The following is a 24,261-nucleotide window of genomic DNA, read 5'->3' as shown; positions in this document are numbered from 1 at the left end:
CTTTTTTCTTTTGGCAGAGGGATTTTCAGCAGGCAGAGACATCTCCCCAATCCATCACCACCCCCCAACTGTGACAGGTATTTATTTCGTAAAATGTATTCACCGCTTGACTGCAAATAAAAACCAACCCTCAAAGCCGTTTACAAAACAGTAAAAGAAAAATTTGCAACCCTAATTTGAACCATACAAAACATTTAACTGGGGAGAGGCTGGCTGAGCCTTTTCATGGCTTTAGATCAGGCATCCCCAAACTGTGGCCCTCCAGATGTTTTGGGACTACAACTCCCATGATCCCTAGCTAACAGGACCAGTGGTCGGGGAAGATGGGAATTGCAGTCCAAAACATCTGGAGGGCCAAAGTTTGGGGATCGATGCCTGCTTTAGATGCTCCTTCCAGTAATTATTATAATTAAGTTTTTAAAATGTATTATATATTTCTAACAACAAAACTGCTCATTTGAAAGGACCTGTGCATCAAGCTGGCAGTAGCAAAAATCGTGTTTTCTTTCCTGTAATGATGGTGTTATGATTTGTGTTCTTAAATGCAATGTTGCACAAGCTCAGAGTATTTTTTTTTAAGGAATGACAAATTGGTTTTGTCCTATTAGGAATGCAGCAGTAATTGGGCGCAGGTGGGAGGAAAGTGTTAATTGTGTGATTCAGTAATACACATGGATGCTTAAAGGGAAGGGGGAGGGGAAGTCCTAGGCTCTAATCTAAGATTACCTATCTGCACTACTACCGTAGTAGCTTATATGACAACCTTTACCTGCTGAAATTCCCTCCTCTTTACACCTATTAGAGATGTATAAATTCAATCTTCTATATGCCCTTTAAATAATCTGTTCTCTTTTGGACCTGGCCACTGTAATTCGTTAAGATTTATACCCCACAGACAGCTAACAAACATAATCTAAAGGGCATTTATCACAAGTATATTTTATATCCATATCATACTGTCATGTCTGGCTGTAAATAGCACCAAGCAACTTAAGTAAATTGAACTTAAACAAAGGGAATTACAGGCAGCCAAAGAACACTGATCATTTTTGGGTTTCCCCCCACAAAACAAAGGCTTGTCCTGTCCATTTTATTTTTAGAAATAGTCACCTACACTTCACATTAAAAAAAAAAGCTAACAGAGGGGTAGCAGTATTATGAAGTTTCTGCCCCCGAAATAGTGTTTTAAGGAGCTACAAGACTTATTTTTGCCAACAGAGCAACAGCATAGCAGATGAACAGACAGGCTGAAGAAAATTCTCCCCTGCTTGCATTCTGAAGTGGTCCATATAGTTCCAGAAGTATGTACTAAACGTTTCCCTTGCTGCGAGAAGCCAAGTTACAGGGAAACAGGCAGAGGGCCTTCTTGGTAGTGGCACCAGCCCTGTGGAACGCCCTTCCACCAGATGTCAAAGAGAAAAACAACTACCAGACTTTTAGAAGACATCTGAAGGCAACCCTGTTTAAGGAAGCTTTTAATGTTTAACAGACCATTGTATTTTAATATTTTGTTGGAAGCCGCCCAGAGTGGCTGGGGAAACCCAGCCAGATGGGTGAGGTATAAATAATAAACTATTATTATTATTATTATTATCATCATCATCATCATCTCAACATTGGTGTGTAATTGACAGGTGGTATTATTCAAAGTACACTAGCTGAATTTATTGAACATGGCTAAGTCCATTAATTTCAGTGGATCTACTCTGAGTTAGTTTAATACAGCACCCCCACACCTATATATACACCCTTTCTTGTAACTTGAATCTATCGGTACGGGTACAAGCTCACTCCACCTTTCATGTGGCAGCCCTTTAGATATCTGAAGATGGAGGTGCCGGTACTGAGCACGCTTGAGTTCCCACAGAAAAAAACCAACACTGGCTAGATCTTCTTTCAGTCTCCTCTTTCCCAGGCTAAATATACCCAGCTCCGTCAACTATTCCTCATAAGGCTTGGTTTTCAGACCACTGATCATCTTGTTTGCCTTCGTTTGCCCATGTTCCAGCTTGCCAACAGCCTTCTTAAATGGTAGCACCCTGAACTGGACACAGTATTCCAGGTGCGGTCTGACCAAGGCAGAATAGGTTGGTGCTTTTACTCCCATTGACTTGAAGTGCACAGGTGCCTTGTTATCTTTATGTCCCGTTTGCACAGATAATTGCCTGAAAATTCTCAATTTCCCAAGCTCACTGTACTGAAAAAATACATTGTGAGGTTACAAATGCAACTAATCTGCTACTTGATGGTAGAGCCTGCTACATCTTTCCCTTCCTTCCAGTTCATTCTTCTGCTGAAGGATGGAAAATTGTAGACACCACTGACAACCACTGGGACGGGGAGCTGACACAGGTGTTGGTGAACAGCAGAAAGTGGCTACTGTGTGCTGCTGCCGTTTTGTGCAGGGCGTCCTTCACATTTACCTGCCTTTTCAGAATAGCCAACCCCCCCCCATTTTAACATCCCCCCTTTGTTTTTAGCACCTCAGCTTTCTTCTTTTGCATTCTCACCTCTGCCATGGCCCTCTTTCCCCTGCTTCCTATCTGTCCCATTGCTCCTTTTTGTACGATGGTCTTCCCTGGAAACCAGGCTTACATTTGAGCCACAGCTTCCCAAGACACTGCTCCAAAACCTCATTCAGTTTTCATTCTGGCTCTACTCCAGAAGCAGGAGGAAGCCTAAAGGGGCATTTCCACAAGCATTAAAGTATGAGAGTGTGTAGACATTATAGCGAAATGGAAATGGAAAATGTGAATGGGGCTGGAGCATCTCACGCAGCCCAGACGCTGAGATCCAGCACCAAGGGTCTTCTGGTGGTTCCTTCATTGCAAGAGGGGAGGAAACCAGGCAGAGGGGCTTTTCAGTGGTCATGCCTACCCTGGGGAACGCCCTCCCAGCAGATGCCAAACTGATAAACAGCTACCGTATGTGCTTTTCAAAAGACCGCTCTGAAGGCAGCTCTGTTCAGGGAAGTTTTTAGTGTGTGTTGTATTGTTTTTACTATTTTTTTGTCAGGAGCCGCCCAAAGTGGCTGGGGCAACCCAATCAGATGGGCAGCACATTCATCATCATCATCATCATCATCATCATAATACAGTCGTACCTTGGAAGTCGAATGGAATCCGTTTTGGAAGTCTGTTCAACTTCCAAAACGTTCGGAAACCAAAGTGCGGCTTCTGATTGGCTGCAGGAAGCTCCTGCAGCCAATAGGAAGCCGCAGAAGCCCTGTCAGACGTTCGTGTTCTGAAGAATGTTCACAAACCGGAATACTCCCTTTCGAGTTTGCTGCGTTCGGGAGCCAAAATGTCCGAGTACCAAGGTGTTCGGGATCCTAGGTACAACTGTACAGTGGTGCCTCGCAAGACAAATTTAATTTGTTCCACGAGTCAATTTGCGAAAAATTTGTCTTGCGAATCACGGTTTCCCATAGGAATGCATTGAAATTTCTTTTTTTGCCCATAGGAACGCATTAATTAAATTTCAATGCATTCCTATGGGAAACCGCAATTCGCAAGACGAATTTTTCACAAAACGAATTCATCTTGCGAGTCACCATCAGATCGCAAGATGCATTCGTCTTGCGAAAAATTCGTCTTGCAGGGCATTCGTCTTGCGAGGTACCACTGTATATTATTATGATGATGTCATGTGTACAAGGGGCAGGCTAAATCTTTTGGATACTGACAAAAATGAGCAACACACAGGCAAGGTTGAGTCCAATAAAACTATTTTATAAATAAAAACAAGTAGGGTGGTTTCAATTTATATAAAACCGAGGGGTGCGTGAGAGAAGGGGCAATATGTGTGACGAGAGAAAATAGCACCAAAGTGGGGGGGGGGGAGAAGTTGAAAAGAGAGCAAGATGGTGATGTAGTGCCAGGTGAGGGAAGGAGCTAGAGGAAGAGGAGGAAGAGGGGGGACTGAATGGCAATATAGCACCAGGAAGAGGAGGAGGAGGAGGAGGAGGAGGAGGAGGAGGAGGAGGAGGAGGAGGAGATAGGGAGGACTGGCAACATGACACTTAAGATCACGGGCAGTGCCCTGAAAGAGAGGCTAATGGTAGGCAGAAAGGGTAAATGGTTGAAAAGACCAAATGAGCAGAGCAGTGGCAAAGGTGTAGAAGAACTGGCATCATGGTGGTGGGCTTAGGGGACCAGCAAAAAGGGGGAGCTGATGTTGGGCTGGAGAGGAAAGCAGGAGTGAAGAACACTTCAATCTTAAAAACAAACCCCACAAGACATTCCAAAAACAGTTGATATTTGGTGCAGAAGACAACTGTCGCATGGCTGGAAGGCCAAAGATGGTTTGGGGCCGCAAGGGGACTAGAATGTACCGTCTAATAGAGGGTGCTTCTCCCAACCAGGTCTTTGGCAAGAGCACATAAGCAGTTTAGCTAAAGGTGGGCTGTGATAAATCGTACAATTTTTTGCATCGGCGTGGGATAGTCAAGGGCTCTGGAATTCTCCACTGAACAAATCTCTGCCATAGCAAGCAGAGTTAAATATTGCTTCACGTGTGATGAGTTTCCTACAAGAACTGCGTGAAAATTGTGTAAAGTCACACATGACTGTATCTGTCTGTGTGCTTTGCAGTTCAGTATAACTCCTCTATTGCAAGCCTTCCCTGCCTGCAAATGTAAGAAATTCTGCACGTGGGTGGCTAAGAAGGATGGGCTAGGATTGACTGAGAAATGCAGGGAGTGGAGAGGGCAAGTATAGAAAAGGCAGGGGGATTAAACAGAAGCCACAAGGAAGGACACAGCGCTATACTGGGTGAAGATGTCTCTGGACTTCCTAAATCTCTTCTTCAACCATTTGTATTTTCTATGATTTAGCAAACATGGTCACTGCGCTCCCTCTGCAAGTGTGAGGGCTAGGAATGTTTTGGAAACTGACATTCCCCCATGTGCGATTCTGGAGTGTCTATGTTACAGCACAGCTGCAAGCAATGTAGATAAGCCAGAGGCCCTGCTTATATCCCAGACACACACAAAATGCAGAGTGTGTCCATAGAGCAGTCTGGGCTTAGTTGTGGGACTCTTTCCCCCTGCCTTCAAGCCCAAACCTTCCTGCACTTGTGTCCAGAAAGGCCTAACAGCTGCTAAGGTAAAGACGGCAAGGGAGAAAAGAGTGAGCCCTTATTTTCTACACATGCCCTGCTCACCTGCTTTTCACTGGTGTGCTAGTGCTCGTTCAGAGGGTGGAGACAGCAGAAGCAAGCACTCAGCTTGAAGAGTGCACATTTTTAAAGCCCCCTCTTCCATGCACAGCAGTGAAAAGTTAGGCCTCATTCCCAAGCATGGCTCAACATCAGTTTGGGATGGATACTGGCATGACAGATGGCATAAAATGTGCTGGTCTAAGTTAAAGGTGACACTTCAGCTAACCTTGGGCATATTCAGAATAAACGTGGTCCTAGTTAATTGGTACAATTACTACTTGTCCCTCAGCTATCAAAGGGAAGAGTCCATGATTACAGATCACCACAGCAGTCATTAAAAAGTAGCAGAGGAAAAAGCTATGGACAGACAGCCACTTCCCACTGATCCTTAGCCTGGGTGATGGAGCTGCAGCAAAACAATTTGGCACTTGGGTAAATTAAGTATATAGTATCAGCCATGTGTTGAGAATAGTTAGGGTTAAAAATAATTTAAAATATTTAATGGACTTCTGCATCTGCATCCAAGAGGGAGGAGGCTCAGCAATCTGATATTTGCTGGAGTACATAAAATCCTTTTCTGGGGGAGACCCTAAAAACAACCCAATAAAAATTTCAGTGTATTCTCAATGGCCAAGGAAAGATGAATGGATGTTTGGGCGGGGGGGGGGGGGAGAATGGACTGCAGCGTCATGGCAGAAGACAATGCTGAGTGACAGGAACAGTGAACAGGAGCACTGCATAAGTTTATTGTTTATTTTGCTGCTGGCAATCATGGGGCAGGTGTCCACTTGGGCAACTCATCTGGCCCCTGGGACATAAGCCTAGTGCAGAAACTCTTCTGATTTTGGAGATCCACCCATGTCCACAACCATGACGACCCCAAAATGGGGAGGTGGGAAGAGGAAATACCAAGGCATACTGCTGCCAGGGTTATATGTAGTGTGGATGCACGGCATTTAAACGAAACAGTGGAGCAGGCTGAGGGGGACAGAGAGCATCTAAAAACAGCTCGGCTTAAGAGACAAATGACTGATGGGTACAAGAGAGACCTGGGTGTGGAAAGGTGGCAGTAAAAAAGGCTCTACCAAGCAGGCCACCAGACATCGAAGAGATAGAGCAAGATGATGCCTCACCATGAGCGCTTGGGTAGAGAAAGAAAACATATTAGAAAGAGGGGCACTTGTACCTGTAGTACCTTCAGGAACGTGAACTATGGATACCGGGGGTAGGCACTCTCGCTATTGGCGCTAATCAAGACATGGCGACTTCCGGCTCTGATCACCATCTGAGAAGCTCTCAAGGGGAACTCTCACCTGCCTGGCAAGGTGGGAGCTCTCCTCTCAACCTCATGCCAATGGCCACCAAGCGGCTACATCTTAACGGATGGAAGACTGAAGGCACAGCTGGATCTGAGCCCTGCTCCCTTCCCGGGGTTATGGATAAGGTGGGGCACCTTCTCCCGGTATGGAAAGAAGCCATCTTCAGCCCCCACATGGCCAAGTGCCTGCCTGCAGGGCTCTGCATCTTCCTCGGTTGTGGGGGAGCCAAACCACCACAGCACGCTGCGGCTCTCCCCAGCACGGGCGGCCAGCTCAGAGGAAGTCAAACACCCCGTAATTCTTGGCTGCTCGACAGAGAGGGACACAAAAAGGGGCGAGAAGAAAGAGGGCATGTGTTTAGGGCAGGAGAAGTGAGCCGGCAGGGAAAACACAGGCGAGCAGCAGAGTCCCCAGGCAGATGCGGATTAATGGGTTAGAGAAGGGGTTATGGGGGGAGGGGTTGGCACAAGCAAGGGGGTGGGACGCGCCTCTGCAATCAAGTCCAGGGGTGGTTCAGGTGAGGCTGCCGGGCCCTCTTGCAGGCAGGGATTAGAATCAAAAACATTTAGTTCAGTTTATTTTCGGGTTTTTTTCCCTTTTCATAATTCCAAAGACCAAAAAAAGAAAAGAAAAAGAATCCCCCGCAGGCCAGGCTGTTCCTAGGAGACAAAACCAACGGGGGCGGCAGGCAGGCGGAGGGAGGGGCGGCGTTTCACATTACATCCACAAAGAACTCACTGGGGTTGCCCATGGCCATTCGGAATGACTGTCTACTGGCCGTCAGTTCAGGGGGCACAGAGGCCAGGTCTCGGCCAGGGGGAGCCCCCGGGGGTCCCAGGGCGGAAGGCGGCGGAGGCATCAGCAGCATGGGAGGGCTGTAGAGAGGCGGCAGGCCGGGAGGCCCGTAGGACTGCTGGCTGTGGTGGCTGCGGATGCTGTGAGCCATCGAGTGGTGGCTGCGTTGGCTGGCCGGGACCGAGCGCTCGCTGGCCGCTCGCTCCCTCCGCATGCTGCTGCGGCTGGTGTGGTCCGACTCACTGCCACTGCCGCCCGACTTGGACTCCCCTGCCTTGGGCTCTCGCTCCTTCCTCCTCTCGCTGCCGCTGCGGTTGGAGCCGCTGCTCCGGCTTCCTGCAGAATAAATTGGGGGTGGGGAAAAGGACAAGAGAATATTTGGGTCAGGCCCATCAGAATAGGTAGGAATAACCTCAAAGGAGCCTTCAACTGTCACTTTGCTGGATTGGGCCCAAAGTCCATGGAAGTGCAGCACAAAAGTGGGAAGCCAGGCAAATGGGGGAGCAGGAAGCAAAGCGGCAGGGGTGCTATACTATGTTTGTTGTTGTTGCTGCTGCTGCTGCTGTTGTTGTTATATGATCTCCAGTAGAAGGAAAGTGGCAATCATATAACAAAAGGCTCTGGGCATCTTCCAGTAAATTTAAACACAGTAGGACATCAAACATTACAAAACTTCCCTATACATAGCTGCCTTCAGAAATAAAGAAAGCCCATCAGGCAGCATTAAAACACAGCCAGGGCAAGAGCCAAACAGATCTCCCGGGATTAATTAATTAATTAATGATATAATATTATTATTTATACTCCGCTGATCTGTCTGGGTTCCCCCAGCCACTCTGGGCAGCTCCCAACATAATAATAATAATAATAATAATAATAATAATAATAATAATAATAATAATAAAGCGATAAAACATCAAACATTATAAACTTCCCTAAATGGGGCTGCCTTCAGATGTCTTCTAAAAAGTCAGATAGTTGTTTATTTCCTTGACATCTGATGGGATAGCGTTCTAAAGTGCAGGCGCCACTACTGAGAAGGGCCTTTGGGTGCTGCTACAGAGAAGGCTCTTAATACTTTCAGCAGATCTTTCTGCCCTAAATGAAATCCCCCCCAAAGCCAGTGGTTCACAACCTTTTTTTGGCCATGCCCCACCTAAGCATCTCTAAAATCCTGATGCCCCTCCCCCATATGACATATAATTCTTATTATTCAAAAATTCACGTGGAGGAAGCCTAAAAGGCCATTCACTGTTTTTTTGTTTTTTTGTTTGTTTGTTTTTTAAAAATAGTTTTTATTATTTAAAATCAACAAAGCAGCAAATACACACTTACATATAAAAAGGAATAATAAGGTGGGGAGAATAATAGGGGAGGGGCAAGAGAATCAACGATACAATAAAGAAGATCAAAAAAAAGAATAAAAAAAGAAAAAGAAAAAGAAAAAAAAAGAGAAAGAAAAAAGAGGGCAAAAGAAACCCTTATTCTTCCAATATTTCGTCAAAACTTATCCTCACAGGTTTACAGAACAAATAAGAATACAAAACAAATACACTCATCACATCTACATACAGATACTTCCTGTCCCTTTTGTTGCACACTTTTCTATATCTTATGTTTCACAGGCTTATATTAATGATATCTCTTTTTCCTCCTCCTTATTATTCTAATCCTTTCTGTTTCTCTCAAGCATCATTCAATGTCCATGAGTAGAGAGCTATTTGGGTAATATGTTTTGAGATAATTCTTATACACTCTCCACTCTTTCGCTGTCTTTTGTACGGGTATATCTCTCATTGAATCTGCCAACCATGCCATCCTGATATAGTTTAACATTTGTGTTTGCCAGTCTATTACTGTGGGCAGCGTCTCGCTCTTCCAATTTTTAGCTACCAAGATTCTAGCAGGGGTCACAGCGTATAGGCATAAAGATCTTATTTCCTTATTTATTTCTGATGGTAGGATATTTAAAAGAAACATTTCAGGCATTTTTTTAAATGTTATTTTAAACATTTTCTTTAGTTCTTCGTATATCTTGTTCCAGTATTCTTTTATATTTTTGCAGGACCACCACATGTGGTAGTACGTGCCATCTTCTTTCTTGCACCTCCAGCACCTCGGATTTATACCCCCATACATTTTAGCCAGCTTACATGGTGTTAAATGCCAACGGTATATCATTTTCATACAATTTTCTCTTAGATTGAAACATGCTGTAAATTTTAGATCTTTCTCCCACAATCTCTCCCACTGATCCATGTTGATGTTATAACCCAGGTCTTGGGCCCATTTAATCATTGGGGTTTTAGTTTGCTCCTCGATCGTCTCCCATTCTAAAAGATAGTCGTACAATAGGGAAATTTTCTTCTTCCTTGTTTTTGTTATTATCTTTTCAAATCTTGACATTTCTGTTGCTAACCCTGTCTCTCTATCTACGATTAGTTTCTGATTCAGTTCAAAATATTGTAGCCAGCTCGTTAATTGATTTTTAATTTCTTCATACTTTCTCAGTACTGGTTTCCCTTCTGTTGTCTCTAGTACTGTTCTGTATGTGGGCCAGTTGTTACTCATATTTCTCCTTTTAACCGCAATGGCCTCTGTGGGAGAGGTCCAGAGTGGTATTTTGGGCTCCAATATCCCTTTGTACCTAATCCACAGCCTAAAGAGGGATTTCCTTATCACATGATTAAGGAACCCTTTGTGTACTTTTATTTTCCCGTAGATCAGGTATGCGTGCCAACCGAATCGCCTATCATGGCCTTCTAGATCTAATACGTCTGTTCTTTCTAGTTTTATCCATTCTCCTAGCCACACTAATCCCACCGCTGCGTGGTATATTTCGAGGTCGGGTAGCGCAAATCCACCTCTTGATTTTTTATCAATTAATGATAAGTGCTTTATTCTGGGCTTTTTGCCGCACCAGACGAATCTTGCAATTTCCCTCCTCCATTCCTTAAAGCACTTCGATCCTCCTAAGATTGGGATCGTCTGAAATAGGAACATTAATTTGGGCAGGACATTCATTTTGACAGCTGATACGCGCCCCCAAAGGGATAGATGTAACTTGTTCCAGGCCTCCATATTTCTTTTAATTTCTTTCCATACTTTTTGATAATTATCCTCAAACAAATTTAGGTTATTATTTGAAATCCAAATTCCCAAATATTTCCACTTATTTTTTATTTCCAATCCAATTTCCTTCTCTAATTCTTCCTTTTCTTTTTGTCTTAAATTTTTAGCTATTATTTTTGTTTTTTGGCAATTTATTCTCATTCCCATTATTTTCCCAAAATCTTTTATAATTTTTATGGCCTCCGGAATGCTTTCCTGGGGGTCCTGGGTTGTTAAGGCCATTCACTGTTAATAACTCATTCTCAAATTGCCCCCCCCTTAAAAACCAAATTGCCCCCCCCCCCAATTGGGAACCGTGGGGACTCTAGGCAGATCTCACAACCTTGGGATCAGCCACTAAACCTCCTGACTTTGATAAAGAGATGCCAAAAGAGGTTCACAACTGAGCAAATGCAGGCTCTGGCACACTCACAAGAACTTGACTCTAACAAACACCTGCAATCCAAAGGAACAACCCCCCCCCCACACACACACACAACCCACTTGGCCCATTTATTTCTGGGCAGAAGCAAGGTTGCTCCTCAAGAGGAAGTCCAGCTGCTCAGACTTAACAAGCCAAGCCAAGTGCTTGCACGTGATACGATCTTTATGGCATGGGAGAAATTCCGCCCATGTCCCACACGGCTCACATTTACCTTCGCTGTGTTGGCTGCCCGCGCTTCCGCCTCCATAGCTGTAGCCTGGGTCAGGAAATCCAGGGTGGGGGTTATATGGATGGGGTGGCGGGTACTGGTAGGGGAAGGCCATGGGCCATGGGGCAGCTCCTGGGTGAGGCAAAGGTGCCAAGGTGTCTTGATCGGAGGCGCCACTGGACCCATCATGGTCATGCAAAGACAGGCTGGCCATGTCTGTGAAATAGGGACAGGGAAAGGGCAAAGGTTACACCAGGAGCAAGGGCATAAGTGAGCTTATCCACATTTCTTACCTATGAAATTCAGATTGTAGTGCAAAGAGGGAGTGGGCAGCATGGGAGGATGCTTATCTCGTGGTGGGGAGTTTTTGATTGAAAGCTAAAGATCCCCGCAGAGGAGGTGACTAGTCTGACTCCAAAATACAGGTCAAAGGGGAAAGGAAGATGTTAGGTTCAGCAAGAAAGGAGACTCCAACTGAACTTTCTGATAAGAGCTGTTTTGACAGTGGAGCAGACTCCCTCGGGAGGTGGTGGGCTCTCCTTCCTTGCAGATTTTTAAGCAGAGTTTGGGTGGCCATCTGTCATTGATTCTTCAGCTGTGATTCCTGCATTGTAGGGGGCTGGACTAGATGAGCTTGGGTTCCCTTCCAACTCTACAATTCTATGATTCTGTAAAGCCACATGGGCTTGCTTTGAGGACTCTCCTACTTCTGCTCTCCCAGGAAACAGATGGCCACGTTGAGAGCCTGCCAGAACCACCCACTACCTGTTTTTGCTCTCCCCATCCCCTGCACATTGCAAAGAAGGAGTCTTACTGCCGCAGAGGTCGCCGAAGATGTAGTAGCACTGCTCCGAGAACGTGATCTTGTTGACAGTGTGTCGGATGTAACCGGCCTTCAGGAGGTTGCTGGCATACTTGCGGGATTCTCGCCTGTCTGTGAAGCCTTCTACATGGTGGTAGAGCCAATCTACCACATCAGATCCTGCCAAGAGACAGCAGCACAGAGGGACTCAGCAAGGATGGAAGCGGACAGCACCTGTTCTGCTCTGAGGAGAGGAAGGTGCTTGGAGGGAAGATGGCTCCAGCCTTGTTTTGCTGCCTTAGTCCAGCTTAAAGGTAAAGGGACCCCTGACCATTAGGTCCAGTCGTGACCGACTCTGGGGTTGCGCGCTCATCTCGCATTATTGGCCGAGGGATCCGGCGTATAGCTTCCAGGTCATGTGGCCAGAATGACAAAGACGCTTCTGGCAAACCAGAGCAGCACATGGAAAGGCCGTTTACCTTCCCGCTGTAGCGGTTCCTATTTATCTACTTGCATTTTGACGTGCTTTTGAACTGCTAGGTTGGCAGGAGCTGGGACCGAGCAACGGGAGCTCACCCCGTCACAGGGATTCGAACCGCCAACCTTCTGATCAGCAAGCCCTAGGCTCAGTGGTTTAACCACAGCGCCACCTGGGTCCCTCTACTTATTGGGCTATAAAGAAGATGATTTTCAGAAGTCATGACGGAGTCACAATGTACCTAGAAGCTCCTCCTGACATGCTCAATAACATCTTGCCAATCTCTGTGCTCGATCTGGTGCAACACAGTGGCTTAGAACGAAGGTTGTGAACCAGAAGTTTCTGACCCAAATCTGTTCTCACCCCTGAACTCATTTCAGGCAAACCATAAGGCTCTCAGCCTCAAGGACACCCCAGCCCCACTTGTGAGACAGGCATAGTAAGACCCATCTTACAGGACACATAAAACACTTAAGTGCACTGTGTAAATGCTAAGTATTCTCTTTATTCTGCTGATCTTGAGGGCTAGAGGGTGAAAGCTGAAACCAATTCTGCAGCAGATGCCATGTATAATTCTAATTTTAGAGACACTTCTCTTGCTAACAGGTTTGTATATTTTCCCTCTGATACACATCTAATTTGTCCTCCTTATGAAGTTACCGTCGCTTATCTCAAATAGGGGCTTGAGACCGTTATCTGCTTGGGAGAGGCAAACAGCGAATGGTTCTCCCATGGCCCTTCACCCATTTGCCCTGAGGAGGGTCCGTGTCTTACCAATGAAGGCATTGGGGATGGTGATCTTCAGCCACATGCGGTCGCGCACCTCCAAGCCCGACTCTGGTGAAGCCATGGCTTTGACAATCGTGGCCATGTCGCTGTGGATGGACAGGTGAAAGTCATCGAGACCTGCGGGTCGGACGGAGGGAAGGGAGGCAGAGATGAGAGGAGATGGAAAGGCAGAGGAGCACATGAAGGTGCCACACACAGGAGGGTGGGGGCAAGGGAACAATACACCACAGGCACACCCTAAGCCTCTGCAATCCACCTTGGGGCAGGATTTCCCCTAGCAACCACTGAAGGTGCAAAAAGGAGAGCAGCGGGCCTCATACTGGGCTGCTCTTTGCCTTTTTCCTAGAAACAGTCAACTGCAGTCTAACCACAACACCCTGAGCACACCCAGCCCAAGCAGGGCAAATAGCCAGTGGTTTAATCCTTTACTGACAAAGCACAAACAGTTGCACCAGAGGTGCACTAAGTACACACACACACTTCTGGTGACTAGGCAGCCAGCGCTCCTCCCCGGGCTTATGCTCTGAGCTGGACTGCTGGTGCAATGGGTGGCCGCCCCAAACAAGTACCCTCATCTGACGGCCTGTGACTCCTTCGACACGGGAGCTGTAGCTGTAGCTGCCTCTTCAAGCTGCTCCTGGTCCTGGGGGACAGTGGGGAGGGGATTCTGCCAGGCCCCTCCTCTCCTAGCACATCATGTCCTTCCTCCCCCATCTTTGACTGCTCAGACTGCTCCCCATCCTCAGTCTCTGGCTGCTGCCTCGCAGGAGGCACAAAAATCCCATAAATCACTACCCACTTTCCCCAGATCAGCTTCTGGCTTTTTACATTTTTGGCAGTTTTACATTTTCCACCTGCTCTGCGGAGCCCTGCCAGTCCCTGGCGCGCAACCTCCATTACTACCCAGACTGTTTTATCCTTCAACAACAGCTCTTTTTTTAGAAAGCTCAGAGCAGCTTAAACACCTGATCAGGTACACATCTGCTTAGTTTCAGTAACACTGCAACACCAGGCCTTGCCAGTCTTCTCAACGGGCCAACTTCATAGACTCTGGCCAAAACCCACTCAGAGGCCAGCACTTTGAGGCAGCTGTCCCAAAGGCACCTCTTTGATGCACAATTCCTAACGTGTCCACCTTTCCTCTCTTGAGCTCTCTTTTGGAAGAGAGGGTAAGTTCTCCTGTGCTCAGCATCACATCTTCCAACTTCCTCACCATTTGCCTAACAGGAAGCCAGCACTGCATCCACGTGAATAATCCATGCTCCCTGAAGTTATTCTGGGACCGTTCAGGGTTTTCAGCCAGCGACTGCTTAACTTCAATCCATTTACAAGGGACTCTGCAGTGTTTCAGCCCCAAACATAACCATTTATCTCAAGCAATTCAGTCAACGGTGCTTCACTGAAAAGGATAGTGCTCCACCAGAAAAAATCACTGTACACTGCTACTTGTCTATGTGATGTCTTTTGTTATTTTTATTTTCAACGTGTAAGTCGCTTTGAGGCACGGATGTAAAAATGCTACTAATACATATAATAAATAAAAATAGATGGCCATGCAAAGTTGCCAGGGTTCTCCTCCATCCTTTTTGGAACCCTCTTGATTCTCCCACCGACCACACAAACAAACAAGAAACGCTCAATATCCTAGAAGAAGCAACTAAGTGAAGAAATCTGCGGCCTTCTGTTTCGCCTAGCCTCACACAGGTCCCTCATCCTGCTCATCCTCCAATCTTTGGTTTAAAATATTTAGCTTCTAAAAGCATCCCTGTTGCTTTAGCAAAAGATGGAGCAAACACCTCTTTCCATGCAGCTCAAGATCTATTGAGGGAAACCACCCTCTTTCCAACCCTCAAATCTGGGTTTTGCCCCTGTGCATGTATTGCTCCTATCAGGTTACGGCGTGCAGGTGACCAGAAGCCGAGCAGGGGTGGGGGACACACAGGCACGAGGACTTACGTTCGGTTTCTGGGATGGAGCTGGTGATGGAGGAGCTGGTGGAAGTGATTGTGCTCATGGATGGGCTCATACCGTACGCTGGGTAGGTGCCGGTCATCGCTGCGGTGTGGGAAACCCAGGCTGCTGGGTCAATGGGCCTGATGGGCTCACCTAAAGGGAAACACACAGGGCACGTGAGGAGGCCCCCTCCTCAAGAGTCATCCCCTCTCGCCAAACCCGCCACCTCTGGGCAAGCCCTGTCCTCCCCCAGCATCAGCCGGGACTCACCCGGATCGGAGCATGGAGAGTCTGGCCCAGCCCAGATCCGCTGGGGAGCAACTGGGGGAGAAAGAAGAGAGGGAGGATCAACACGAGAGGTGCGGGGGAGGCGCAGCTCCCCCTAGGCGGAGGGGGGCACGGGGGGGGTATGTGGGGCGTGGGCTGCATGCAGGGAATTGGCCTTGGGTGTGATGTGGAATAGGGGACTGATTAGGCATAGGGTGACAGAAAGGCAGGAGAGAGGCAGAGAGAAAGAGAGAGCGCAGAGGGCCAGAATAAATGGGTTCGAAACCTCCGTCGCACCCTTAGGGCCGATTTATACATTCAACAGAAAGAAGCAGTCAGGTGTTCCAAGACAGCCAGATGGGTGGGGTATTACATCATCATCATCATCATCATCATCATTATTATTATTATTATTATTATTATTATTATTATTATTATTATTAGTGTAGGTGAGGGATCACACCCACAAAATATTTATTTGTTGTTACATTTCTATGCCACCTTTCTCCAAGGAACTCAAGGTGGCAAACACGCTTCTCCCCCCCCCTCTGTTTTGCCCTCCCAACAACCATGTGCGGTAAGAGACAGTGTGACTGGCACCCCAGGTCTCCCAGGGTGCTTCATGGCTGAGTGGGGATTTGAACCCTGGCCCCCCCAGATCCCAGTCCAAGACTCTAACCGCTACACCACACTGGGTCTCCTGTATGTAAAATCTCTCTGTATGTTGTAAAACTAGCAGGGTGAAGGGCTTTGGCCTAGGAGCCCCCACTCTATCCCAGTAAAGGAGCATTCAAACATGCAACTCCCTTGGCCATTTGCATCCTGCAACAAGGCATTATGGGGGGGGGCAGACATTATTAACTGTTGGTTCTATAGAACACCAGTCCTCATGCACACTACTAAGCAAACCAAGAAATGAAGCAAAAGCCACTTACTCCTGGGTAGCGAGAAGCAGCCCCTGGGGCTAGGATCCCAGCACTTGGCAACAGTCAGAGTGATGGGCCTGGAAGAGAAACACAATGGCTGTCACTGCTATCAGATCTGGTCAGCTCAGTTTGCAGAAAAGCCACCCACATTCGCACGTCCAGACATGCAAAAGAAACAAGAATAAATAAAACAAAGTGTCAGGGACAGAGAGGCTGTCCTTCTGCATAAACAGAATTCCACTGCCACCAAACCCAAATGCAGCAACTAGAATAGATGAAGGCTTTGTCTTTTGCTCACACACAATGAACCTGTAAGCCTTGGGCTATCTTTCCTTGAATTTTTATTTTTGCTGATTTGCGGGACTTAACTGTCCTCTAGGCCCACTTGGAACAGTCAGCAGCCCAAGATGGCCATGGATCTTCTGGAGGGCACCAGGGGGCACTGCTAGTAACTGAGCACCAGCCCTGCATTACCAGACGCCACCAAGCCCACACTCCCAAGAACAGTTGTAGGTTTGGAGAGTGATCTGCCTTGGAGCCGCAGGGGGAGAAAAGGCTACCTACCCTGGCTTGTGCACAATCTCCCTCAGCACTCGCACAGCATCGTCGTTGCTCATGTTTTCAAAATTGATATCATTCACCTGCAGAGAAAGATGAAAATGTGAGAGCCCCACAAAAGTGTATGGGTCTTAAATGAACATGTGGAGATGCCCAATAGCAGCATTGGGATAGATGGATCAATCTGGTCACCATCAGGTAGAAGTATTTCACAGCCCCGCCACCTTTTCTAGGTAGAGATGTGCTGGAGAGGGCAGTGGCTGCTCCACATCAGATAGTCTTCTAAGAAACTGATTGCCTTGACCCTTTCCAGTCTGGGTTCAGTCCTGTGCTTGAGACTGAAACAGCCTTGGCTGCCCTGACTGATGACCTGTATCAGGAGCGCAACAGCAGGAGTGTGACTGTTGCTTCTCCTGATCTCTTGGTGGTTTTAGATGCCATTGACCAAGGCATCTTCCTGGACCAGCTCTGTGGGTTAGGAAGCCAACAGTGATCTGGCGGTTCCACTACTACCTGCAGGGCCCGCCAGTTTCAGAAGGGAGCTATTGCTCAGCCTTCTGGCACACTTTGTGCTGCGGAGATTTGCAAGGTTCCATCGTGTTCCTCAAGCTATTTAGCATCACGGAGCAAGGTGGCACCCAGCCATGTTTCTCCTTCACACCTGAATCACATGAGGTTGTACAAGTCTTGGAACAATGCCTGAACACAGTGGTGGCCTGGAGGAGGGTCACGAAACTGAAACTGAAACCAAACTAGACAGAGGAGCTGTGCATGGGCAGTTATCAGATCTGGAAAGTAGATAGCTGGCCTGTTCTAAGTGGGGTTGCCCTTTCCTTGGACAATGAGATGGCTAGCATGGAGAACCTTATGTCAGCTATGGCTGGTTCATCAGGTAAAGCAGTTCCTGGACAGGGAGTGCCTGATTACAGTGACCAATGAAGCGGTGACTTCCCAGCTGGACTATTATAATGTGCTTGGGGGGGGGGGGGTTGAAGATCCAGAAGCTGCAGCAAGAGCAGAATGTGACAGCTAGGCTTCTAAGTGGCTTAACCCATTGGGGGCATGGAACGCCTATCCTGAAAGATTTGCATTTGCTCAGAATATGCTGTTTGGGCCAAAATCAAGGGGCTAGTTGTGATTTATGAAGCCCTATAGAACATGGGGCCTAAATACTTGAAAAATCTGCTCATATATATATGAAACTGCATCTGCATTAATATCAGCAGGGCAGACTTTCCCGACTGTGCTGCAAGCCTTTGAGATCTGCTGTGTAGTTATCTCAGTGGTGGTCCCCTGGTGGCAATCCCTCTGAGATAGAAAACTCTCTATCTAAAACAGACATCACAGACAGTTTCTGCCACCACCTAAAGACCTATTTTTCACCCAAGCATTTGTGGGGTATGGTTGCGTTGATATATTATCAGCTTTAGTGTTTGTACTGTGGAATACTAATTGCTTTGTTGTTCTCTGCCCTGGGATTCCTTGTCAGTGAAGAGCTGACTAAAGATGTTTTAAACAAATGCTATGGACTGAGCATATCTGGGCTTGTACATGCAAAGTGTGTGCTCTGCCCCCCACCTGTGGCCTCTTTCCTAGATCCGATGGTCCTTGCCTAGGAACAGGCAGGTTTTAAGCTTTCAAAGCCTTACGTACACAGCCCAGAGGGTTTATCATGGCCCCAGGGTTCCCTTGAGATAAGAACCACATCATTTACACAAACAAGACCAAATCAGCCGTCCTGATTTTCTCTCTGTCTTGGGTCGCTGTACTTGTCTACGGAGATGTGAACTCCACCCTCCACAGATAGCAAGTACGCTCTCTCGTATAGAATCACATAATTGTAGAGTTGGAAGGGACCACGAGGATCATCTAAGCCCAACCCCCTTTTGCCCAGTGTGTGACTTGAACCCACAACCGGAGATTAAGTGTCTCATGCTCTACCAACTGAGCCATGAGTGAAATCCTTGTCGTGATCACAGGATAACAGATTTTGTAGAAAGAGGCCTGGTTCTCACGTCATGCTCAGGCAAACCCTAGGCTCACTGTGCATTGTGCGTATAGCATAAAACCAAGGCCTCTTGGACATCTCGCTCTCAAAGTTTTAAAAAAATTAAAAAGCACCTGCAGCAGCATGTCTCCGGGCTCAATTCTTCCATCGGCTGCCACAGCCCCTCCCTTCATGATGGAGCCAATGTAGATGCCGCCGTCACCACGCTCGTTGCTCTGCCCGACGATGGAGATGCCCAGGAAGTTGTACTTCTCTGTACAATCATAGAATCATAGAGTTGGAAGGGACCCAAAGGGGAGGTATCTGTGCAGTTAGAACAGCACACAACCAATGGCCAGCATTTCATTAATCCAGTCGGGCCATTAACTAGCTACAAGGAATGCCTGTTAGGTATTTTTAGACAACAGAAAATGGAGACAGGCTGAAAATGTCTGGGGGGGATTGGATGGCCAAATCTAAATCATCTTGTTTTATTGGTAAGCAAAAAAGGAAACTGCTAAAAAAAAAGAAAAAGGAGGGGAACACACAGAGATAGGCATTACCTGTGTGGTAGCACATACTAGAGACTGTGGACAAATGGAAAACGATATAAACATGTACCACTTAGCAAAAAATAAATAAATGGTGCATGCCATTTAACATTACATTATGAAATAATGTTTTGTCTATGGCTAAAGGAAGCTCCTGCAGCCAACTGGAAGCCGGGTCGGACAATCAGGTTCCAAAGAACGTTTGCAAACCGGAACACTCACTTCCGGGTTTGTGGCGTTCAGGAGCCAAAATGTTTGACTCACAAGGCCTTCAGGATCCAAAGTACGATTGTAGTTTGCTCTTCAGCAATCCGGCCTGAGATAGGTATGTGTGGCCTGAGGCGTAATATTTTGAGGAGGACTAACACAACCTGCATTGTATTCAGTTGAGAGAATTGGACCCTTTGGGAGGGGGTGAGCACGATAATTGCTCCCGCTCTCAAATGGGGTGTGTGTGTCACAACACTACACTCTGAAAAGACAAATATAGTGGTGCCTCTACTTACGAATAACTCTATTTGCGAATGTTTCTACTTACGAACGGAGCTCCATCCGCCATCTTGGATGCGGTTTAGATAGGGTTGCTTCGACTTACGAATTTTTTCTCCCAATGCATTCCTATGGGATTCAACTTACAATTTTTTTCGACTTACAACTGTGCGTTCGGAACGCATTAAATTCGTAAGTAGAGGTACCACTGTAAAAGGTTCTGGAAGGAGTGGAGTAAGAACATTTCACCAGCACACTGTATGTTCACATTAAGCTATGGTTTGTTTTTAACTACAGTTTGGAGCAGTGCGTGAACTGCGCCACAGTGACAGTATTTATTCCAAATTATTATTATTTTCTATTGCATGGATTACTCTGATATTTCTTTCTCTTTTTATATAAAAAGGTGGGCACAACTACTTGCAACAGCATAGGTCTGTTTTTATTTAATAATGATAAAATAACATTCCTACGTTGGGGAGCGATAACACTAATGTAATTGCATGTAAGATTACTATAAACAGGGATTTTTAAAAAACAAACTTACACGCATCCCTGATCATGTGAACCACTTTGTCACAGAAGAAGATGTACTGGGAATTTGTGGGATCCCATCTGGAGAGTGATGGGGATCAGTGAGCAATGTTCAGAAAGTAAAGAAATCTTCTTTTGAATATTTTGACGCATGATTCGCCTGATTGTTGGATTGTAAAACCTCTAAAGACTCTTCCTTCCTGACCTCCAGCTTTATGCAAAATATCTGTTTGCCCACTTCCTCCCTGCCATCCCAACCTGGGTTATGTGGGCCAAATGGCTTCAAGCAGCTACCTGTACTCACCCATGTTGAGAGTAACTGTGATAATGTTCAACGACATGGTAGAATCTGTGATGCTGCTGAAGGATGAGGACTATAACAGAAAGGAAGAGGGTGAGACCCAAAACGTAACCTACATGCCACTTGCAAGACCTGTGGAGAGGATGGGGTAACAATGCCCTCAGAGGTTCTCTCCCTTTTTCCTTTAATTTTTAAATCATGCCCAACCACTCGTGAGGTCACTTGTAGCACTTCCCCAACTCCCAGACACCCTCCCCAGGCATCTCACCCGTTCAATGCGTGGTACTTTCTGCTTCCGCCTGCGTCGTTTGTGCCTTCTCATCAGCCGGGAGGCGCTACTCTGCTCTGTTGAGCTGCTGAACCTACAGTATGGAGGCAGAAGCAAAGCTCACAAGCTGGTCACCAGGAAAAGCACAGAAAAAAGGGAGCAAGGAGGCGGCGGGGGGGGGGGGAGAAACCCTCTGGATAACTAGGAACATAGTTAGAAGAGGTCAGGGAGTCACCTTGACCAATCTCTTGCACAAGAGAGGACCTTCTCTTCCATCCATTTCTTGTCCCCAAGCACACACAAAAACAAAGCAGCAAATGAACAGACACATCACAAAAACGAGTTCCAAGAGATTAGAACAGGCTAGGCCAAATGCTGCAAAGGCACTCTGCACCAGGCTTTACCAACATGTTGCCCTTCAGATTTGGACCACAACTCCCATCAGCCTCTGCAAGCACAGCTGTTCAGCTGTGGTTGGTGGAAGTTGTCGTTCAAAACATCTGGGGGCCACCAGTTCGACAAAGACTGATTCACACTGTGGGAGCAATATGACTCCATGGGGAACCTGGCAAACAATTAAAAAGTTTCATATATTGCTTCTTGCATAAAGCAGGGAGGGGGAACCTGTAGTCCTTCAGTTGTTGTTGGACTACAACTCCCATCTTTCCTGACCACTGGCTGGAACAGACGGGAGTTGGAGTCCCAACAACATCTGGACCATAGGTATCCCATTCCTGGTGTTAAGGGAACTGGGGAGGAACTGGAATACACACAGTCCTCCTTTGAACATGTTCTAACAAAAGCCGATGGTGAACAAAACATACCTACAGAGCAATTCGGGGGGGGGGTGTTCACATCACTCAACAGTCTGTTTCTAGTTGCATCTGTTCCTAACTGTGGCAGAACAATGTTCAGGACAGAGGGACAACTTCCTCAACCAGCTTGGCAATGTGAGCAATTGGAAGATGAAAGATATCCTGCACTCAAGTCTACCAAACTACAGGTTAATACTGATGCTATGGTTTTTCTTTAGAAGAAAAACAATGCACAGGTAAATACTGCAGTGCATGCAAATAAGACGAGCAAAGTTGAACAAAGTGTCTCCTACACGCACAGTCAAGAGAGTCAGGGTCAGGTTCCTGCCAAGTCCACACACTTTTGCAAACCCTGGCTGACTGCCACAATGTGAAGAAAGGCCAAATCTCTGGAACTCAAACCAGTTCTTTGCTTCCACAACTGTTCCAGGGAGACTAGAATCTGGAGGAAGAAATGACTGGGGCAAGTCAAGGGAGAAGCGTTAGATTGGAAAGAAGAACTAAGGTGTTTTTATTTGGGATCTTTCACCAGACTCCAGTCATAGCAGGTCATTTTCTCCCAAGCCATGAATATTCCTTTACCTGCTTGTAGAATCATCTTCATCTGAGTCGAAGAAGCTGGTGGTTTCGAGTTCACTGCTCATGAGGGTGGAGGAGCTTTCATAGCCCCCTACTTCCCGCCGCCGTTCCGCCTTGGCTGTCCCGTTCACCCTGGGGGCTGGAGTAAAAGGAGGAGAGGGTCAACGGCCAAGGGGAGCCATTCAGAAGAGAAGGCCTTCAAAGAGTCAAACAAATCTATATCCCACCTGGGAAAGGATCGCCAGTTGCCTTTCTAGAAATGGGGAAGCGAAAATATAAGGGGGCCTACAAATAATGGTGCCTTCATAACACACTGTGCAAACTAGGCAATCCTACAGAACAACAACCCTGAAGGAGGTTGGCAGGGTTGAGTGGGAGAGAGTTATATCAACATAGCAGCCCGCGTTGGCAAACTCTTTCAATTGGCAGAAAACTAAAAATCTGAACCCAGTTTTCACTTTGTGAGAAGGAGCAGTATGGGAAAGGGAAGGCCTTCCTGAGTCCCAAGCAATCTTTGAGCAGGCTCCCTCTCCCCACAACTTGTCAGATCATTTTTTCTTCTCTGTTTTAAAAGGGGGAAGTTTGTCTGCCCATTTCATCAGATGGGCAGATGGGTCCATGAAGGAGCCAGGCCCTGAGTGGGTACAGGGCTGCTGGAGCCCTGAATTACAAGGGAATTTCAAAAACTGTTGGCTTGGGATGGCGGCAGAGAAGGTAGACCTCCCAAGGCCCGAGGATGGGGACGAACCTGACCCAGGCACACAGCAGCCGAGTCAAGGGCACAGCCTGCAGAACAGACTTAGAGGTGGGGTGGGGACTACTACTATAGTCAGTTGAACTTTAGGAAATAAACTTCACCATTTTCAGGTCCATCTTTCCTGCGCGGCCTTTCCCTCTGTATCGATACCACTGAATCAGTCTCAGTCTCATTATCCAGGTTCTCCCGACTTCCTCCAGTATTGGGACTGCAGAGTAAACAACAAACAAACCCATGCACACACACATAGTAGAAAACTCCGCAGAAGCGCCTCCTCCAAATTTGCTCACAGAAGTGTGAGGCTTAAAAGAAAAAGCCGAGGGCAGAACTTAAAACATGCAAAAGGTGTGCTGTGCAATCCTTTCTGGACTGTACCATGTCAGACGGCAGGGTGGGGGCCTAAATATTTGGCATTCCCTGTATTTCCTTTTTTTAAAAACCAAATGCACACTCTTCTTTCTATGTGTAAAAAATCCTAGCATATCAGAGAGGAATGTTATCAGGCTTCTTCTTCCTGCTAGTTTCACATGTGCCAGGAAAACATCTAAACACATGGCTCCTTGAAGTAGTACACTCCAGAAAAGGCTGCACTAGATACTTTTTCTGGTCAGGGGAGGAAGCCAGCAGTTATCTAGAGTGCCAACGCTCCCAAGGTGTCCTCAGGCTGCACCTACAGACCTTACATGATGCTGCCAAGAATCCCACTTGCTCCCCACACCCCAGAATACTTCAACAGCTATTTTATCAATAGCTTTATGGGCATCTAATGAAGCAATTGCACACAGATTCCTCAACAGTTTCCCATAATACTGCTTTCAGCATCTTACATACGGGATCTGCAGTATATCTATGTTTAACAAAACCTATTTAATCTGCATGGATTAGGCAACATATTTGCCAATCTATTAGCTAAAATACCTGTAAATATTTTAGCACCCTGGCCGGTGAGTGAAATGGGTCTATGATTTTGGAGCCTCTGAATCTTTACCTGGTTTCACTATTACCACTATTCTAGACTCTTTCCAGGATCCTGGGACCATTCCCCCCTGTTAAAATGCTGTTAAGCAACCTGCCCATTGGGGGGGGGGGTGTCGGGTCTGAGGTTTCTGAATTTTTAAAATAAAAGTTACCTGTCAGACCATCAGAACGCTTCAACAAGGACACAAGAA

The 24,261-nt window shown here is 46.7% G+C and overlaps 1 protein-coding gene across 3 annotated transcripts in view; it reads right to left on the bottom strand.

Annotated features, from left to right (window-relative positions):
- Nucleotides 1-367: 367 nt before the first annotated feature.
- The window catches only part of DVL3 (dishevelled segment polarity protein 3), a 54,956-nt gene continuing 31,062 nt past the window's right edge, over nucleotides 368-24,261 (bottom strand). Inside the window, exons 4-17 of one of the 3 annotated variants that reach the window (XM_035133622.2) lie at nucleotides 23,194-23,300; nucleotides 22,339-22,474; nucleotides 20,942-21,035; nucleotides 20,677-20,746; nucleotides 18,933-19,072; nucleotides 16,818-16,894; nucleotides 16,263-16,330; nucleotides 15,331-15,381; nucleotides 15,064-15,213; nucleotides 13,093-13,224; nucleotides 11,853-12,020; nucleotides 11,042-11,254; nucleotides 7,218-7,610; nucleotides 368-6,784 (exon numbers count right to left, since the gene is read on the bottom strand). In XM_035133622.2, the coding sequence (XP_034989513.1) occupies nucleotides 6,753-6,784; nucleotides 7,218-7,610; nucleotides 11,042-11,254; nucleotides 11,853-12,020; nucleotides 13,093-13,224; nucleotides 15,064-15,213; nucleotides 15,331-15,381; nucleotides 16,263-16,330; nucleotides 16,818-16,894; nucleotides 18,933-19,072; nucleotides 20,677-20,746; nucleotides 20,942-21,035; nucleotides 22,339-22,474; nucleotides 23,194-23,300 (1,831 nt within the window). In that variant the 3' untranslated portion in view covers nucleotides 368-6,752. Of the gene's footprint in view, nucleotides 7,611-11,041; nucleotides 11,255-11,852; nucleotides 12,021-13,092; nucleotides 13,225-15,063; nucleotides 15,214-15,330; nucleotides 15,382-16,262; nucleotides 16,331-16,817; nucleotides 16,895-18,932; nucleotides 19,073-20,676; nucleotides 20,747-20,941; nucleotides 21,036-22,338; nucleotides 22,475-23,193; nucleotides 23,301-24,261 lie in introns of all 3 variants that reach the window. The other 2 variants (XM_035133624.2, XM_035133625.2) reach the window with 2 other exon arrangements.

The sequence above is a fragment of the Zootoca vivipara genome, chromosome 5, assembly GCF_963506605.1.
Source record: "Zootoca vivipara chromosome 5, rZooViv1.1, whole genome shotgun sequence".
In the NCBI taxonomy this organism is placed as follows: domain Eukaryota; kingdom Metazoa; phylum Chordata; class Lepidosauria; order Squamata; family Lacertidae; genus Zootoca; species Zootoca vivipara.
This window is presented reverse-complemented; position numbering and strand designations above follow the sequence as displayed.